This window comes from Aegilops tauschii, chromosome 2, assembly GCF_002575655.3.
Source record: "Aegilops tauschii subsp. strangulata cultivar AL8/78 chromosome 2, Aet v6.0, whole genome shotgun sequence".
In the NCBI taxonomy this organism is placed as follows: Eukaryota; Viridiplantae; Streptophyta; class Magnoliopsida; order Poales; family Poaceae; genus Aegilops; species Aegilops tauschii.
The window spans coordinates 641,630,859-641,645,415 of record NC_053036.3 but is presented as its reverse complement, the minus strand read 5'-3'; the positions used below and the strand labels follow the sequence as shown (position 1 = coordinate 641,645,415).

Below are 14,557 nucleotides of genomic sequence, written 5' to 3'. Positions count from 1 at the left end.
GCTCGCGCTCGTGCAGTGAAGGACGTCGAGGAAGAGGAGAATGGATTGGAGAGAGATGAGGTGATGTGTGTCCCAGCGTGTATTATATAGGCAGCGCCGAGATCGCACGCTCATTATATTCCTTGCAATTAGCGGACCGGAGGGATATTATTCTTGTTAATGAGCAGATTGATCCTCAAGCATGATTCCGTTTCTCAAGACTGATTCCCCGGGCTTAAATTCCTTAATTCAGCGGAACCTCTACCCTGATTCTAGGTATTACGATCTCAGCAATCTGCTCCAATGCATAAATTGTTTGATGAGTAATATTGGATGGAAATCGGACGGAAACTATCATATCGATATGTATGGCTAGCATCGTTCATAACTTTATACATCGATAATCTCGCAAAAAAAAACCTTTGTACATCAATAACACTAGAAGGGTTGGACGCGCTTTGCTACGCCATTGATGTTATTGGTTAAAAAAATACCCACCCTTTTCATCAAAATATAAGGTGCATTACTTTTTTGAAAAGTCAAACCTTTTTATGTTTGATCAAATTTGTAGATAAATATATCAAAATCCATAATATCAAATCGGTATAATTAGATTCATCATAAAATGAATTTCCATATGTTTTTTTAATATTCTGGATGTCGATATTTTTGGCTCTAAACTTGATCAAAGTTAAAGGAAATTAACTTTCCAAAAAACTAATACCCTTTATATTTTCGAACTGATGGAATATTTAGTTCGGCGGGGCATGGAGATGGAGTGTTTTTTTATTACACGATGATTTGGTGGGCCTTTCGCGGTGTGATTGTGTGTTATCCGCTAATAAACCCATATTTATGTGGGGAAATTTCTGCGTCGGTAGCTGCATGTACTATATTGGTGCTACAGTATCAGATGGTAGCATTTATTTTTTTAGGTGGTGTGAGAGTGCACGAGATTGATATGTTTCTATAGGCCGGTTATTGCGGATTGATTTGAAAAATCATGGGCCCGATCAAATAGTAGACCAAATCTAAAATTGAATACTTCAATCAAATGAAAGAGTTCCAAAATTAGGAAACATGGTGAATTAAAATAATTGAATGGGAGAGCTCCTCGAGAAATTGTTGACCCAGTCAAAATCGAGTGAACCAATTCTAAATCGAAGACATCAATTAATTGTGATGGCTTAAAAATTCGGAAGCATAGTGTATAGTGTAAAAGAAATGAATGGGAGAGTTCTGAGGAATTGTTGACCTGGTCAAAATCGGGTGAACCAATTCTAACTGGAGACTCAATTGATTGTGAGGCCTTAAAAATTAGGGAGCTTAGTATTGTTGACCCGGTCAAAGTTGAGTTGAACCAATTCTAAATTGAAGACATCAATTAATTGTGAGGCCTTAAAAATTATGGAACTTTGAGAGTAATATAAAAGAATTGAATGGAAAAGCTTTGAGAAATTGTTGACCCGGTCATAATCGAGTGACATAATCTCAACTGAAGACCTCAATTGAATGTGGGCTCTTTAAACTAGGGAGCTTAGTGTTATAGAGGATTCATATTAGGATATATCAATATGTATAATTAGGTGAACCAGGACAAAGATTACAGGGTGTCCACATATACATTAGAAGGTGACTTCACAGGTGTGCAGCTAATGAATCGGATTAGGAGTGTCATACTCAGACATGGACTATATTAGGGATGTGCTAACCAGTCGGATTAGGGCTTCACTTTTTATTTTGTATGTGGCCTAATTTAGCTGGCTCACTATGCATTTCATCTAGATTGGGCTGACATTTAATTATGGTCGTGTTGTTGATTATGGTTGTGTTGTTTCAACATAAATTTGTTACTCAAAAGATCATGATATTTAAAGGCGTCGTCATTTTCAACATAAAATTGTTACACGAAAGATTGAATAACGCAACTAGCGTCAATCTAGAAATTAGGAAGATATCCAGCTGATCAAGAATTCTACTGCTCAATATTTCAAGTGTGCGATTTTATTTTCAAGCATGAAAACAACTATTCCAAATCACGGTCGACTACATGGTGGAGCTACTATATTGCGACATTATGAGTTGATAAAAATGCTATTTAACCTAAAAAGAAGGGCGCGACTGATTAACATGCACGGGTACTCGATCCGATAGACACAATCGAGATCAATATTTTTAGATGAATCGGTAGGTCTTGCTAGCCTGCCAACCAGAGGGGATGATGTTGGAGGCAACAAGCTTCCTCCCAAAGCCGGAGGTGAGGTGGATCGACATGGGTGCCTGTAGTGTGGTCCTAGAGTTTTACTTCCAGACCACGCCCCACGACTGTTGCATCGGCGCTCACCTGCCACCGCGCTGCTGGAGCTCAACCCCCAACAGGTCGCCGTCACCAGACTCGTACTCAATGAGCACTGCAAGGTAGTTTAGCGTGGAGCTAGCGTCGACCCTGAAGGCGACGTCCAGTCCGCGCCATGGAACCCTGCATCGAACTTCCCTACCAAAATCCAGCAACATTGAATGGTTTGTTCAAATGAAACAAATTCGGCATCGAGCAACTGAAGGAAGATCTCATTAAGCATTTATGGGTGGTTAAGGGAGACAACAATGTTGAAGTGTAACATTTGAACTTTTTATTAAAACTACTGCTGCATATGAACATTTGAACTATTTTAGACTATATATGCGGCCATTTGAATGTGTTTTCCTTTAAAAAGATGGCATCGGATGTATGCGGGCTGTGTTGGATGGCCGCCTTTCACATCCATATCCGCGGATTGATTCCCTCGTCCATGGACAGATGTCGGAGCAAATTTGTGGTCTGCGTTAGAGATGCACTTATGCCCTTGCGACATCACCAAATCGGTATTTATTTATTTTTTGAACCCACTGAATAAATACCGAAAACTGTCTACCAAATTCAAGGGAGTGCGTCACTGATTTAAGCAAAATAATTGGTGTTCTCGTCCAATGGGTTCTTGCAAACTTGCAAATGATAAAATCCCTCGGACTTCGACATTCCCACTCCCACCCCCTTTCGTTATACCCTTGCCACATAATTGAAACAACATTTGACAACGCAACTACAAACCCAATACCGCCCACGATGTGACATAAGCGGCTTGATTAAGCTGGCATTGAAGGTTCAGAGTTTAAATTATAGTGTTGTCAACACATGGAACATCCAGCAGATCTTCAGATGAGAAAGTAGGGGCAACCAACAGATTTTTGCACGGCTCGCCTGAATATAGCAGAAGCATATACCGGCAGTTATCGAGATCAAACAACCACTGATCTGCATTATTTGACATGTTCCATGCAATTCAGGTGCAAATCATGTTTTGTTGTTTCTTGTATAATTCAGTCTCAATAATATAATAGCACTTGAACTACCCCATCACAGACAACGATAAGATAAAGTACACCATGCAAAACATAGAAGATTGGTAAACATACAATAGTGAGATCAAACAGAGGTTTATAGTACACACCAGAATAGAATTGCATATGATTAGCATATACTCCCTCCGTCCCATAATATAAGATCATTTTGCAAGTTGTTTTAGCATGCAAAAGGATCTTATATTAGGGGGCGGAGCCGCAGAGGGAGTATAGTACTCCGTAGCTTTTTAGAGGTTCTAGGTTGCGTAAAAGATTCGAGTAGTATGTAGCATAAACAGAAAGCAAGCAGCAGTGGCAACGGAACAAACAGAATGCTCCAACAGCATCACGGACTTTTTTCACCAAGCTACCCCTCAGCTAGCAGTTGAGTGAGAACCGGCCAATGGATGACCTTCAACACCAACTTCATTCAGCGGACCCTACAGTCCAACAATATTCTGCATGTTAACAATGTCGACGATTCATACAATTCTACGAATAACACAAAAAATATATAACTGTGCTATTATGTGGCATGCTAGTGTTGTGCATGAACTCACAACACAAACTATGGTGCTTTATCACAAATAGATGTACCTTAATATATTTTCATAAAAATCAGCTAACTCAGCATGAAAAAGTACTCCCTATGTAACTCAATATAAGACGATAAGACGTAGTGTCAAAAACCGTCTTATATTAAGTTGCAGAGGGATTATTTATTAGTCCAACAGTCAACACTACTGATATTGCCACTATACAATACATTAGGTACAAGTGTACTGTTCCGCAACATCTTTGGTAGAAGTGCTTTTAGTCACCTAGATATAAACTAAGCCATAAGGATTGGAATGATACTATTCACCCTAGCACGACATACTATTGCCAACTCTGGTAATGTCAATAATGCAAAAGTAAGAACCAAACCCAGTGTCTTACCATACTTGCTTGACCAAATTCCCCAGTAGTACATTGCTTTTTCATTCTACCAAAGCAGTCCTCAATAACTGGCTGTTCTGCCCTTGGATTCTTTCTCAGATTGATAACCAGGAGAGCATTCACTGCCTTGGTGTAACAAACCTCTCGACTCTTTTCTGTGCCTGTCAAACTATTATAATATTATTAAGGAGCACTGTATTAATACACTAATTAAACAGATAAATGCAATGATATTTATTTGGTATTGTGAATCTAGATATTTCCTTATAGAAAAATAGTCAAACTTAAAGATGGATTGACTTAATACTACCACGGTTCTGCTAGTATTGTGGAGGGCAAGTTTTTTTCCTGCATGGTCGCTTTTTACAGGAGGGCGCCGTAAATCAGTTTCTGATATTCGGTACTTCACCACATAAAATGATTTAAGCCAGGACAACGGACTACTGCAAGTAGGTGTTGCAAAGAGAAACGAGGGACCCTTCTGCAGCGGGATCGATGTTGTGAGGGCAGAGGAGAGGATCAGACGGCCAGGGGCAGGTCATCAGATGGCCATCAAGCCGGCTGATACATGCGCGGGATCAGTCAGCCGACGCATAACGCTCGCCTTGAAGTATTAGTGCTACTTGAGTAACAAGCTACATCTCTAAAAACCTACTTTTACAACAAAGGACCAAGCAGTGGGCATACTAACCACACAATGGATTGCCACATAATGTAGCAGTGAGGTAACATGAACATGGGCCAATGCAGAGATGTCCAAAGCATAATAAACCTACCTAGTGGAGAACTACAAAGGTTACGAATACTCCCTCCATCCCAAATATAAGGTGTATTAATTTCTCACAAGTCAAACACTTCTCTGTTTGACCAAATTTATAGAAAATATTACAAGCCAAGTAAAATATGCAAGGGTCAACTGGCTGAGAAGGGACTTCACGTCCGCCGCTTCCTCCACACAACACGTGTCCCTATGGGCCCTTACCGAGATCGAGACGCTCATCTCTCTCTCTCTCTCTCTCCCCAGATCGAACAAGGCACTGGCCGCGGGCCGCCGCCACGCGCATCCATGCTCGCCACCGTCGCTCGCCGGCGAGGTTGGCATCCGTCACCGTCCTTCCCTTTCCTGCTCCTTTTCTCCGATGGTAACAACAGCAGCGCTGTTGCAATTGGCGGTGACGAGCTCGACGCAGACAACGGCGGCGGCGTTTTTGCATGTTATTTTTCAGTTGCAAAATTTTCTGCAACATCTATGTTGCAAAAGTTCTTCCATAACATTTTCGTTGTTGCAAAAGTGAAAACAGAAAAAACAATTCTGCAACACAACCTATGTTCCAAAACAAATCGCGCAACACGACCTATGTTGAAGAAAAAATCGCGCAACAGGACCTACGTTGCAGAAAAAATCCCGCAACACGACCTATGTTGCAAAAAGAAAAATCCCGCAATACGACCTATGTTGCAAAAAAATTCCGCAACATTATCTCTATTGTAAATGTTCCTGCAACAAGATCTCTGTTGCAGAGTTTAGGAACACATTCAACCGCAAAGATTGTGTAGATCCAAGTGCTCGCTAGGCGGCGGATCTTTTAAAAAGATCTGCCGGCCGACGCGTAGCAATGCCCTTATAGATATTAATATGTTTCTCTATAAACTTGGTCAAGGATAAGCATAGAGAAGTTAGACTTCTAAAAAAAAAACTTATATTTCGAAACGGATGGAGTATTAAAACTGGTGCAACAAGAGCGAAGAAGTGGTTATGATAAGCATGGAAATTCATCATGGTTCAGTACAGCAAGAGTTACAGTTAATTCGAAATCTGCAGAGGCCAAACAGGGTTTGAGTTCCAGGGATCCCACGTGAAAATAAATGCTTTAGAAAATTTATTTATGTGCAGGTGTGGCCCAAAATATTGATAAAATTACAAAGTGAGAGAGGAGTGAGCCCTGGTAGCATGTTAAAACAGTAGCAAGTGAGTAAGTGAAGACCTGAAGTCACAATGCACGTGAGCTTATCTTCCTTCCCACTTGGCCGCAGTAAATAGCCCCCTGCAGTAGGTATATATACCATATCGTAAACTTTCATCTAGAGATCACACCGGTTCATCAGTTGCGACAGAATATACATGTATGTAATCTTAGGCTATTAATGTTCCCAAATAACTGAAATGTAGATCCCACATGAAAATAAATGCTTGAGAAAATGTATGTGCAGGTGTGGCCCAAAATATTGATAAAATTACAAAGCGAGAAAGCAATGAGCCCAGGTAGCATGTGAAAACAGGGGTGCGGCGTTGCAGAGGCCGGGCTCCATTGAGCCCGTTTTGCCAAAAAAAATCAAAATTTACTTGAAAGCTTTAAAAAATATCAGTTTTTTTATACAAATACATATGCATGTTCGTCAAGTACGTAAAAAGTTTCATCAGGTAATTCGATTATTTGCATGCTACACAAAAAGATAAATATCTGGCCTATAAACAACAAAGATAAAGCCTATTTTAATCTGTGTATTTATCTTTTTTGTATACACTACATGAGAACATATATGTTCATAAAATTTTATACATGTATAATACAAATACACATGTATGTATATACTTTTTTCAGATTTTTTTCAATATGTGGAAATCGTATTTTCGCTGAGAAAAAAATAAAGAGCTATGTGGAGCTCGGCCTCTGCACCGCTTTTTTTTCCGGTGAAAACAGTAGCAAGTGAGTAAGCTGAAGTCAAAATGCGTGTGAGCTTACCTTCCTTCCCACTTGGCGGCAGTAAATAGCCCCCTCTAGGTATACCATGTCTGGAGATCACACCAGTTCATCAGTTGCAACAGAATATACATGTATGTAATCTTAAGCTATTAAGGTTCACAAATAATTGAAATCTAGAAATCTGTCCTGCTTGCGATAGTTGGCAATAGATTATCGTTTAGATGCCTTCTCAAACTAGCAGAATCAACAAGGTTAAATCAAGAGCAGAGGGTAGTTTACCAATGAGCCATTCCTTCGCCTTGTCGAAGGTTCCTGCGCACTGTGGGGGGGGGGGGGGGGGGGGGGGGGAGCATTGTTATTCACTGCCATGCCTATATGGAGTATACATCGCTTAACCATACGTTTGAACATTCAAGCGTTTTTAACAAGATGCGAGCAAGGGGGTACTAATTATACCTAAAGTTGACAATTTGAGGCGCCTAATATAGCGCCGGCTGCAAAAGGCAAAAAGGAACGTTAGATTGGGAAGGAGCTAAACAGAGGAGAGTTTAATACATCTGAAGATGAAAAAGTTATACCTCCCCTGGATTACCCTGGCGAAAGCAGCTGGATTTACCCGGGGCCCTTTTTTCTTCATGTGACGCCTAGGGGACAAACTAGCAAAAATGAATTGGAAAATTAATCGACACACTGGACCGACCCAGGAAGTGAGGATTGAGGTGATAAATTACCCAAGAAGATCAGGGAGTACATCATGCTGCATCTTGGGGCAGCCAGGCAATGCCAGCCTCCCATTCAGCTCCGGAATCTGCCGAGCCAACTTGTAGAGACAAAGGGCCGCATATCTTCTCACCCCTACCCAGTTCATGCGTTCCCTAACACAGATCACATTGAAACGCGTTACACACATGCAGAATGTGCGCACATGAATTGGCACGTAGATGACACTAGCTAAAACTAAAATGTAGGTAGTTTGGCAATGAAACATCCATGGGATGCATGGGTATATACAATGATACATACATACATACCTAACGATATCCATGAATATTACATAGGGAGCCATAACACGGGCGACCGGCCGATCGGCGGCCTTTTGCTTGGCGTAGGCGACATGGCTCATCCACTCGTCGGCTAAGATGATGCCAAGGGCGTCCTGGTCGCCGCCGACGAGCCTGGCGATGTAGTGGTGCATCAAGAGGAAGTTGTGGAAGACCCTGGGCGCCCAAGCTCCTCGGGCAGGAAGCTGTTGAGGTACTCGACGGCATCATGCCAGAGGCCCTTCTTCACCAGCAACTCAATGTGCTCCAGGTAGAACTGCTCGCTCGCCTGATGCACCAGCCTGGATTTGTGGATCCGTCATGTTCAATTAGGGTTTGCCTGCCAGCTCCCTCAAGCTTCAAACTGTTTTTTTTTTTTTGCGGGGCGTTTGCTTATACTTACGCGCTAAAGGCTCCGCCGCGTTGGCCTTGGCCCCGGACGAGAGCAAGGAGCCACCGTCGACGAAGCTGCGTCATCAAGCAAGGGTCGTTCTCCGCTGGGCCGGAGAGCTCGTCGGTCGCGTCCTGGCCGTGGCCGGGGTCAACGACGGAGGCGGGGTTCTCCGCTGGACCGGAGTGCTCGACGGCGGCACCGGACCCCGTCCTGGCCGAGATCTGCGACGGGCGTCGTCATCGGCGACTAAGATGGATGAGAATTCGGGGCGGCGGGGGTAGGAGGCGGTTGATTTCAAGGGATATCGCAAGTACAAGCATTTGTCAAATATGCTCCACACCCCTGTCGATGGCGGACACCACGTCCGGCAAGTGTTCGGTCAAATGCCAACGCTATGTCGTTTTTTAGAGGATGAGTTGGTGTGCGATGTGTGGTTGGCCGTATGCACGGATTTCATAGGCAGGGCATAAGGGGGGCTCTTCTGGCAGCGCGTGCATGATTCGTTTCACACACAAAAGCACATTGTGCCCTACGACATGCACATCATCCAACAACACAAATGTGAGGTCGTTATCATATCGATGGTACGCCATCCAGACCACCATCATCAAGTTTTGTGGCACGGTGATATGGTCGAGGCAAGGCAGCCATTGCACGCGGCAGCCGAGGAGATCGTAAGTTTTGATTCTTCTTGCTCAACTTGCTGATTGATTAATTCTTTCATTTATTCAATGTTCCTCTACAAATTGTGTAACCCGTATGCGCTGTGGTGGTGTACCACAAGAAAGAGTGGCAATCATTTACACACATACACTGTTGGATGATCCGTTCATAAAAAACTTGTTGAACATCCGGTTCTCACTGAATTTGAACTATGGTTGTATGGACAATTTGTGCTGTATTCTATTCAAACTTCGATGAAATCCGTCGGGTTTGCATGACTTACGTCTGGTCTGTTGAAATGCGGATTGAAATGTATGTGAGTAGCGTTGGATGGCCGACTCTCGTATCCGTGTTCGCAGACTGGTCCCCCTGTCCGCAGACAAATGCGGGAGTAAATTTGTGCGTCACTGTTGGAGATGCCCTTAGTAGTTTTTTTAGGGTTAGATGCCCTTAATAGTTGTGCTACTATATGTGCATATTGGAACGGATCCTGGAGTGTGATTTTTGTACCATGTAGCATGCATTTCATGTTTTCTTTTGATTTTTCTGTTTTCTTTGCTTTTTCATTGGTTCTTCATTTCTTTCTTGATTTTCATCATTTTTTTGTTTTTATTCATTTTTATTTGTTTCTTTCCTGGTTTTGAATGGTTTTTTTATTTTGTTTGTTCCTTTCTTCGGTTCTAATTTTTTTTGTTTTATCTATCTCCTCTCTTTCGAAATTGTTTCTTCGGGTTTTTATTTTCTTTGTTTTTCTTTTTGTTTTTTATCGGGTTTTCTTCATTTTTATTTTGTTTTATCGTTTTTCATTGGTTTCTTTTTGGTTCAACACATGCTAACATTTTTCAGTACACATTCAAAAAAAATCGTATATATCTGAAACATTTTTTGCATACACGGTGAACAATTATGAAATGCATAATTAACCATTTTTTAATACATGGTAAATTTGTTTTCTATACACAGTTAACATTTTTTAAATGCTTGATTACCATGTCTGAATTACTTGTTTAACATTTTGTTTTTCAAATGCTTGAGTAACGTTTTTTAAATATAATGGTCAACTTCTTTCACACGCATTGTATATTTGTTCGTCTGCATGAGAAACTTTTTTTTCTATACACATTTAACATTTTCAAACGCTTGGTTACCATGTTTTTGGAAGCATAAACGAAAAGAAGAAAAAGAAAAAAGGAAACAAAAAAAACGAGGCTGTGGCCTCCAGCGCACCTGGGCCGCACCCACGTCCACATGCATACATCAGGCCGGTCAATTCTGGTACTCTCTCCTTCATTCTCCCCCCACTGCCTCGCCGTCTCCCTCCTCCGCCGTCGCGGATCCATCCCACAGCCGGAATCCCTCCTCCCTCGGCCGTATTTCCTCCTTTCTCGGTGCCCGGTCGCGCCACCGCAAACCGAGCGGGGGATCAGCTCGAGCGCCGGCGGGGGCGCGGTAGGGTGGCCGCGCGCATCGGCGGCGACCAGAGAGGAGGAGGAAGACGGCGGGGTTCTCGCGCGCGGCGGAGCAGGAGAAGGGCGCCAGCTGCTTCAGGTAACACGGCGACCATACCACCGCGGGTACTATTTTTAGCGAGTGTATATACAGTCGCCCTTGGTCTTCATTACTGTCGCCATGACTGAAACTTTTGCAGAATGCAGCAGGCCGTATTAGCATAGCATCTACTGATTTTAAGTTGTAGCACCAAACTACTGTAGCTTGATAGACACTATGCGCTGACTGAATAATGTGAATCTCACGACTACCAGTTACAGACCAAAATATACTGGTAGATAAGCGCAGGAAATACTCACTCACTGTAGCAAACAATTTTTGTAGTACATGTTTCGTTCTGTCATTTCCCTGGTTGGACCGATCCATAAGAAATAATTCTGATTTTGTTTAACAGTTGGAATGTTCCCTTTGTTCACCGAATCACTGTTGGTTGATCTCTGTAGGCTGTAACCTCTGGACCCGCCTAAATGCTCCGATCCTCCTCGCCGCAGACGCTAGACGGCGTCCTGTGGGCCGAGGCTGCCTCCTCGGCTGCCCTCCGCCAGTACTGTGCCCTCCCCAAGAAGGGCAAACCGCAGGGGCGCGAGTCCACCGTCCTCGCCGCCTTCCTGATCTCCTCCCCAGAGAACCCTCTCAACCCCACCGTCCTATCCCTCGCCACTGGCACCAAGTGCCTCGGTGCAGCTCGTCTCGGACCTCGTGGTGACCTCGTCCATGACGCCCATGCCGAGGTCATTGCACGACGCGCGCTTCTCCGCCTCGTCTATGCCGAGATCAGCGCAGAAAACCCGTCAAGTTGGCTGGTTGCCTCTGGTGCTGATGGGCGATGGAGGCTGAAGGACGGGCATCAGCTGCATCTCTACATCACCCAGCTCCCCTGTATGTACATGACTTTTCGATTTTGTTCTTCTAAAGCTGAATTATCTTCTGCATTCCTGATAATATATCTTAGTATTTGTTCATAAATAATCTACCGCTTTATTTGGACTGCTGCAGCCATTCTTGGAATTTGTTTATCATAGCACATAGTATGAACAATTGATTTAGTTCATTGGTTTGGTGAACTGTTGCAGGTGGGGTCATGCCGGTGCCGCCGTCACCCTTGGAGGTTCGAAGGGAACAACTAGATACCATGGTGAATGGATACAGTGGTATGCTTCTTGCTTATTCTTGGTGTTCAGCAGAAGTTATTAGTTCATGCCTGGAGGCTGGAGCTGCTATTTTTTATGTACTATAACCTATAGGTTTGCCGAACTGTCTGAATTGGACCATGGCCGGGTATAAATGTTTTTTGATAATTTTGTTTATCAATCAGAAATGACTTCTTTTATGATGATTTTTTGAACCCAATTGCTTTGGGTGGTGCTGTGGAAGCATGGTACACATTGCTAGTTGACAACATGACATTAGTGACCAGTGACCAATGTTCGCTAGAATTGGAATTGGTGTGTTTAGGTATCTTTATTGAACTTAACTGGGGGATCACAGTTTAGACTCTGCAAGTGTTTGATAGGGCTTTGAAGTTGGACCATTCGTTTTTATTTGCGTTGCTACTAATTCTTTACATATTTTCTAATCGGCGCACCACTTCCATATCAGATGTTGGTTTCGTTCAGAGGAAGCCAGGGCGTGGTGATACAACATTGTCAGTGAGCTGTTTTGACAAAATTACTCGTTGGTGTGTCGTCGGGATTCAAGGTTTGTCTTCCACAATCATTTGCAGATCCATATTGTGACAGTCTAAGATCACTTTTTTTTACCTGAAGATCACTTATTTTGATATTTTGATGGTATTAATCATGTAATGTATGTCAATACCTGGTGCCGACCACTTTTAAAGGCAACCATTTTTTTCACAGTTCTGTTTTTGCCACTTCACGATCACCTGATTGCTAAGTGTTCAATTTTTTCTTACTCTATGAACTGTAATGACTTCGTGCCTGTGTTCTTCTACAGGTGCGCTGCTATCACACATTCTCGAACCCTTATATTTGTCCACCATTACCATTGGACAATCACCTGATGCTGCACCTGAAGGGTTTTGTATTGAAGATAACGTTGTAAAGGTTCTTGGTGCTCGTTTGTCCTGTCTATCTGGAAAAGTCCCTGACCCTCTTAAACCGAGCAAGGTTGGTTACTTGGTTTTCGTTTCTTCTAGTCCTGCAGTGACACAATACATTATTCATGAGTCATGTTCTTGGACCTTTTCTATACCTGCAGCCACTATTTTTTGAGGCACCTATTCCCCCTAAAGAATTTCAACAGACTTCAGGAGATATACCCCCTTTGACATGCGGGTAGTTAGTTATATGGTTTGTTGCCATTTTTAACTCATTTTGTTTTTATTGTATTGTGTGTACCAATATTTGGTTGAACTTCTCATCTTGCTGTTCTTTTATTAGGTACTCAATATGCTGGAATAAATCTGGCTTGCATGAAGTTGTCTTAGGAACAACTGGGAGAAAACAAGGCACATCTTCAAAGGCAGCATCCTTACCCTCCACTGAGTCATTGCTCTGCAAGTAAGAGACAGTTTCCTTTCTCATTCCTAGCATCCTGAATTCCTGATGTAAGCCTGTCACAATATCTGTGCTTTGATGGCAGGATAAGATTGGCAGAGGCCTTCATATCACTTGAACATCCATTAGTCACAAAATTCCGTCATGAGAAGATTTCTTATCGTGCAATTAAGGTATTTCATCTTGTACTGTAAGATTTTTAATCACTCAAATACATAATGAGCTGAAGCCACACAGCTAGATTACATTAAATGATTCCTGATTCTTTGCCAGCAATGATTATGGATACAAGAAGTGAAGGTTTAAGGTGTCTTATCTCTGTTGTAGGATATGGCTTGTGAGTACCAGCAGATACTTGAGCTTCTTAGGAAGGCTCCATTTTTTGCCCAATGGCGTGCTAAGCCAACATCGGTTGATTCGTTTACAGTTCCACGGTCATAACCAGATCTCGAAGTTCTATGCTGCGTCCCAGAGGCTGGTTCTTGAAGTTCCTTGATTTCACCATAATTGTAGCAGTTTTCTGTACCAGCTCTTCCAACTTATTTGTAGCATGTATGCTTTTGCACAATACTGAAGTATTGAACAGTCGTAGCCTGTAACAAACCTATAAAGCCGTGTGATGTTTGGCACCATGAGGTGGGTGCTTATATGGATTGGTAACTGTGTAACTCTTGTTCTTTTAATTGTTGGAGAGAAAAAGAAAAGGTGAAGCAATGGGCACACAATAAATATGTTCACTCTGATGTCTGTGTCTCAAATGTCCCAAATTAGTAGACTTTGCCACTTTTCAAGGAACAGTCCACTTAGTTGTCTGAAGTTACAGAGCAGTATTTTGCTGTACCCTCTCCAGTACTTTTATGACCTGTTAAGATACTGATTAACAGTTGACAGTTCTTCACTTCCCAATCATGTACAGGCATTGACACCGGCGCAGCTCTGAGTTCAGGCATTGTCGAAGTAACTTGGCAATCAGAGCTGAGAGTTCTGCTTGTGTTTCTGGCCAATTTGCTCATCACGGTGCGTCATTTTGGCAGCGTACAGCAGAGCGGGGAGTGACACTAGAAGAATGGTCATCATCAAGATCCTCGTTCAAATCAGCATGCTCTGGCATAATTTGTCACTCCTGAGTTAAATATGTTTAAGTTAAAGGATAATAAGTACCAGCCAGATCTAACTTTTCAAGCTTACAGTACCTTTGTGGGGTTCCCAGCCTATTGTTAGCACTATACATCCAAGATCATTCAACTATTCAGAGGACTTGATGCTAAACTGACGCGAATTGTCACAAAATTTCTGTGGGAGTGGTCACAAGGGTAATAACCAGGTACGCACTAGCTGAATGATTTTTTTTAAGCAGATCTCAATGTAGTTGAGCTTGCAACTGGGGCGTTGAGATGTAACTATTCTCAGCAAAGTAAAGAGGATTAATAG

General features: G+C 42.5%; 1 protein-coding gene across 3 annotated transcripts; it reads left to right on the top strand.

Moving 5' to 3' along the window:
- The first annotated feature begins 10,327 nt into the window (after positions 1–10,327).
- On the top strand, positions 10,328–13,855 carry LOC109757904 (tRNA-specific adenosine deaminase TAD1). 3 transcript variants are annotated; one of them, XM_020316748.4, is made up of 9 exons: positions 10,328–10,646; positions 11,051–11,486; positions 11,681–11,758; positions 12,207–12,305; positions 12,564–12,736; positions 12,828–12,904; positions 13,010–13,129; positions 13,212–13,299; positions 13,454–13,855. In XM_020316748.4, the coding sequence occupies exons 2-9, from the start codon at positions 11,075–11,077 to the stop codon at positions 13,565–13,567; spliced, it is 1,161 nt and encodes a 386-aa protein (XP_020172337.1). In that variant the 5' UTR covers positions 10,328–10,646; positions 11,051–11,074; the 3' UTR covers positions 13,568–13,855. The 3 variants fall into 3 exon arrangements, with proteins under 3 accessions (XP_020172337.1, XP_040256133.1, XP_020172339.1); XM_040400199.3 differs by having other exon boundaries at positions 10,359–10,646; positions 13,400–13,562; XM_020316750.4 differs by having other exon boundaries at positions 10,399–10,646; positions 12,645–12,736.
- Positions 13,856–14,557: the final 702 nt, after the last annotated feature.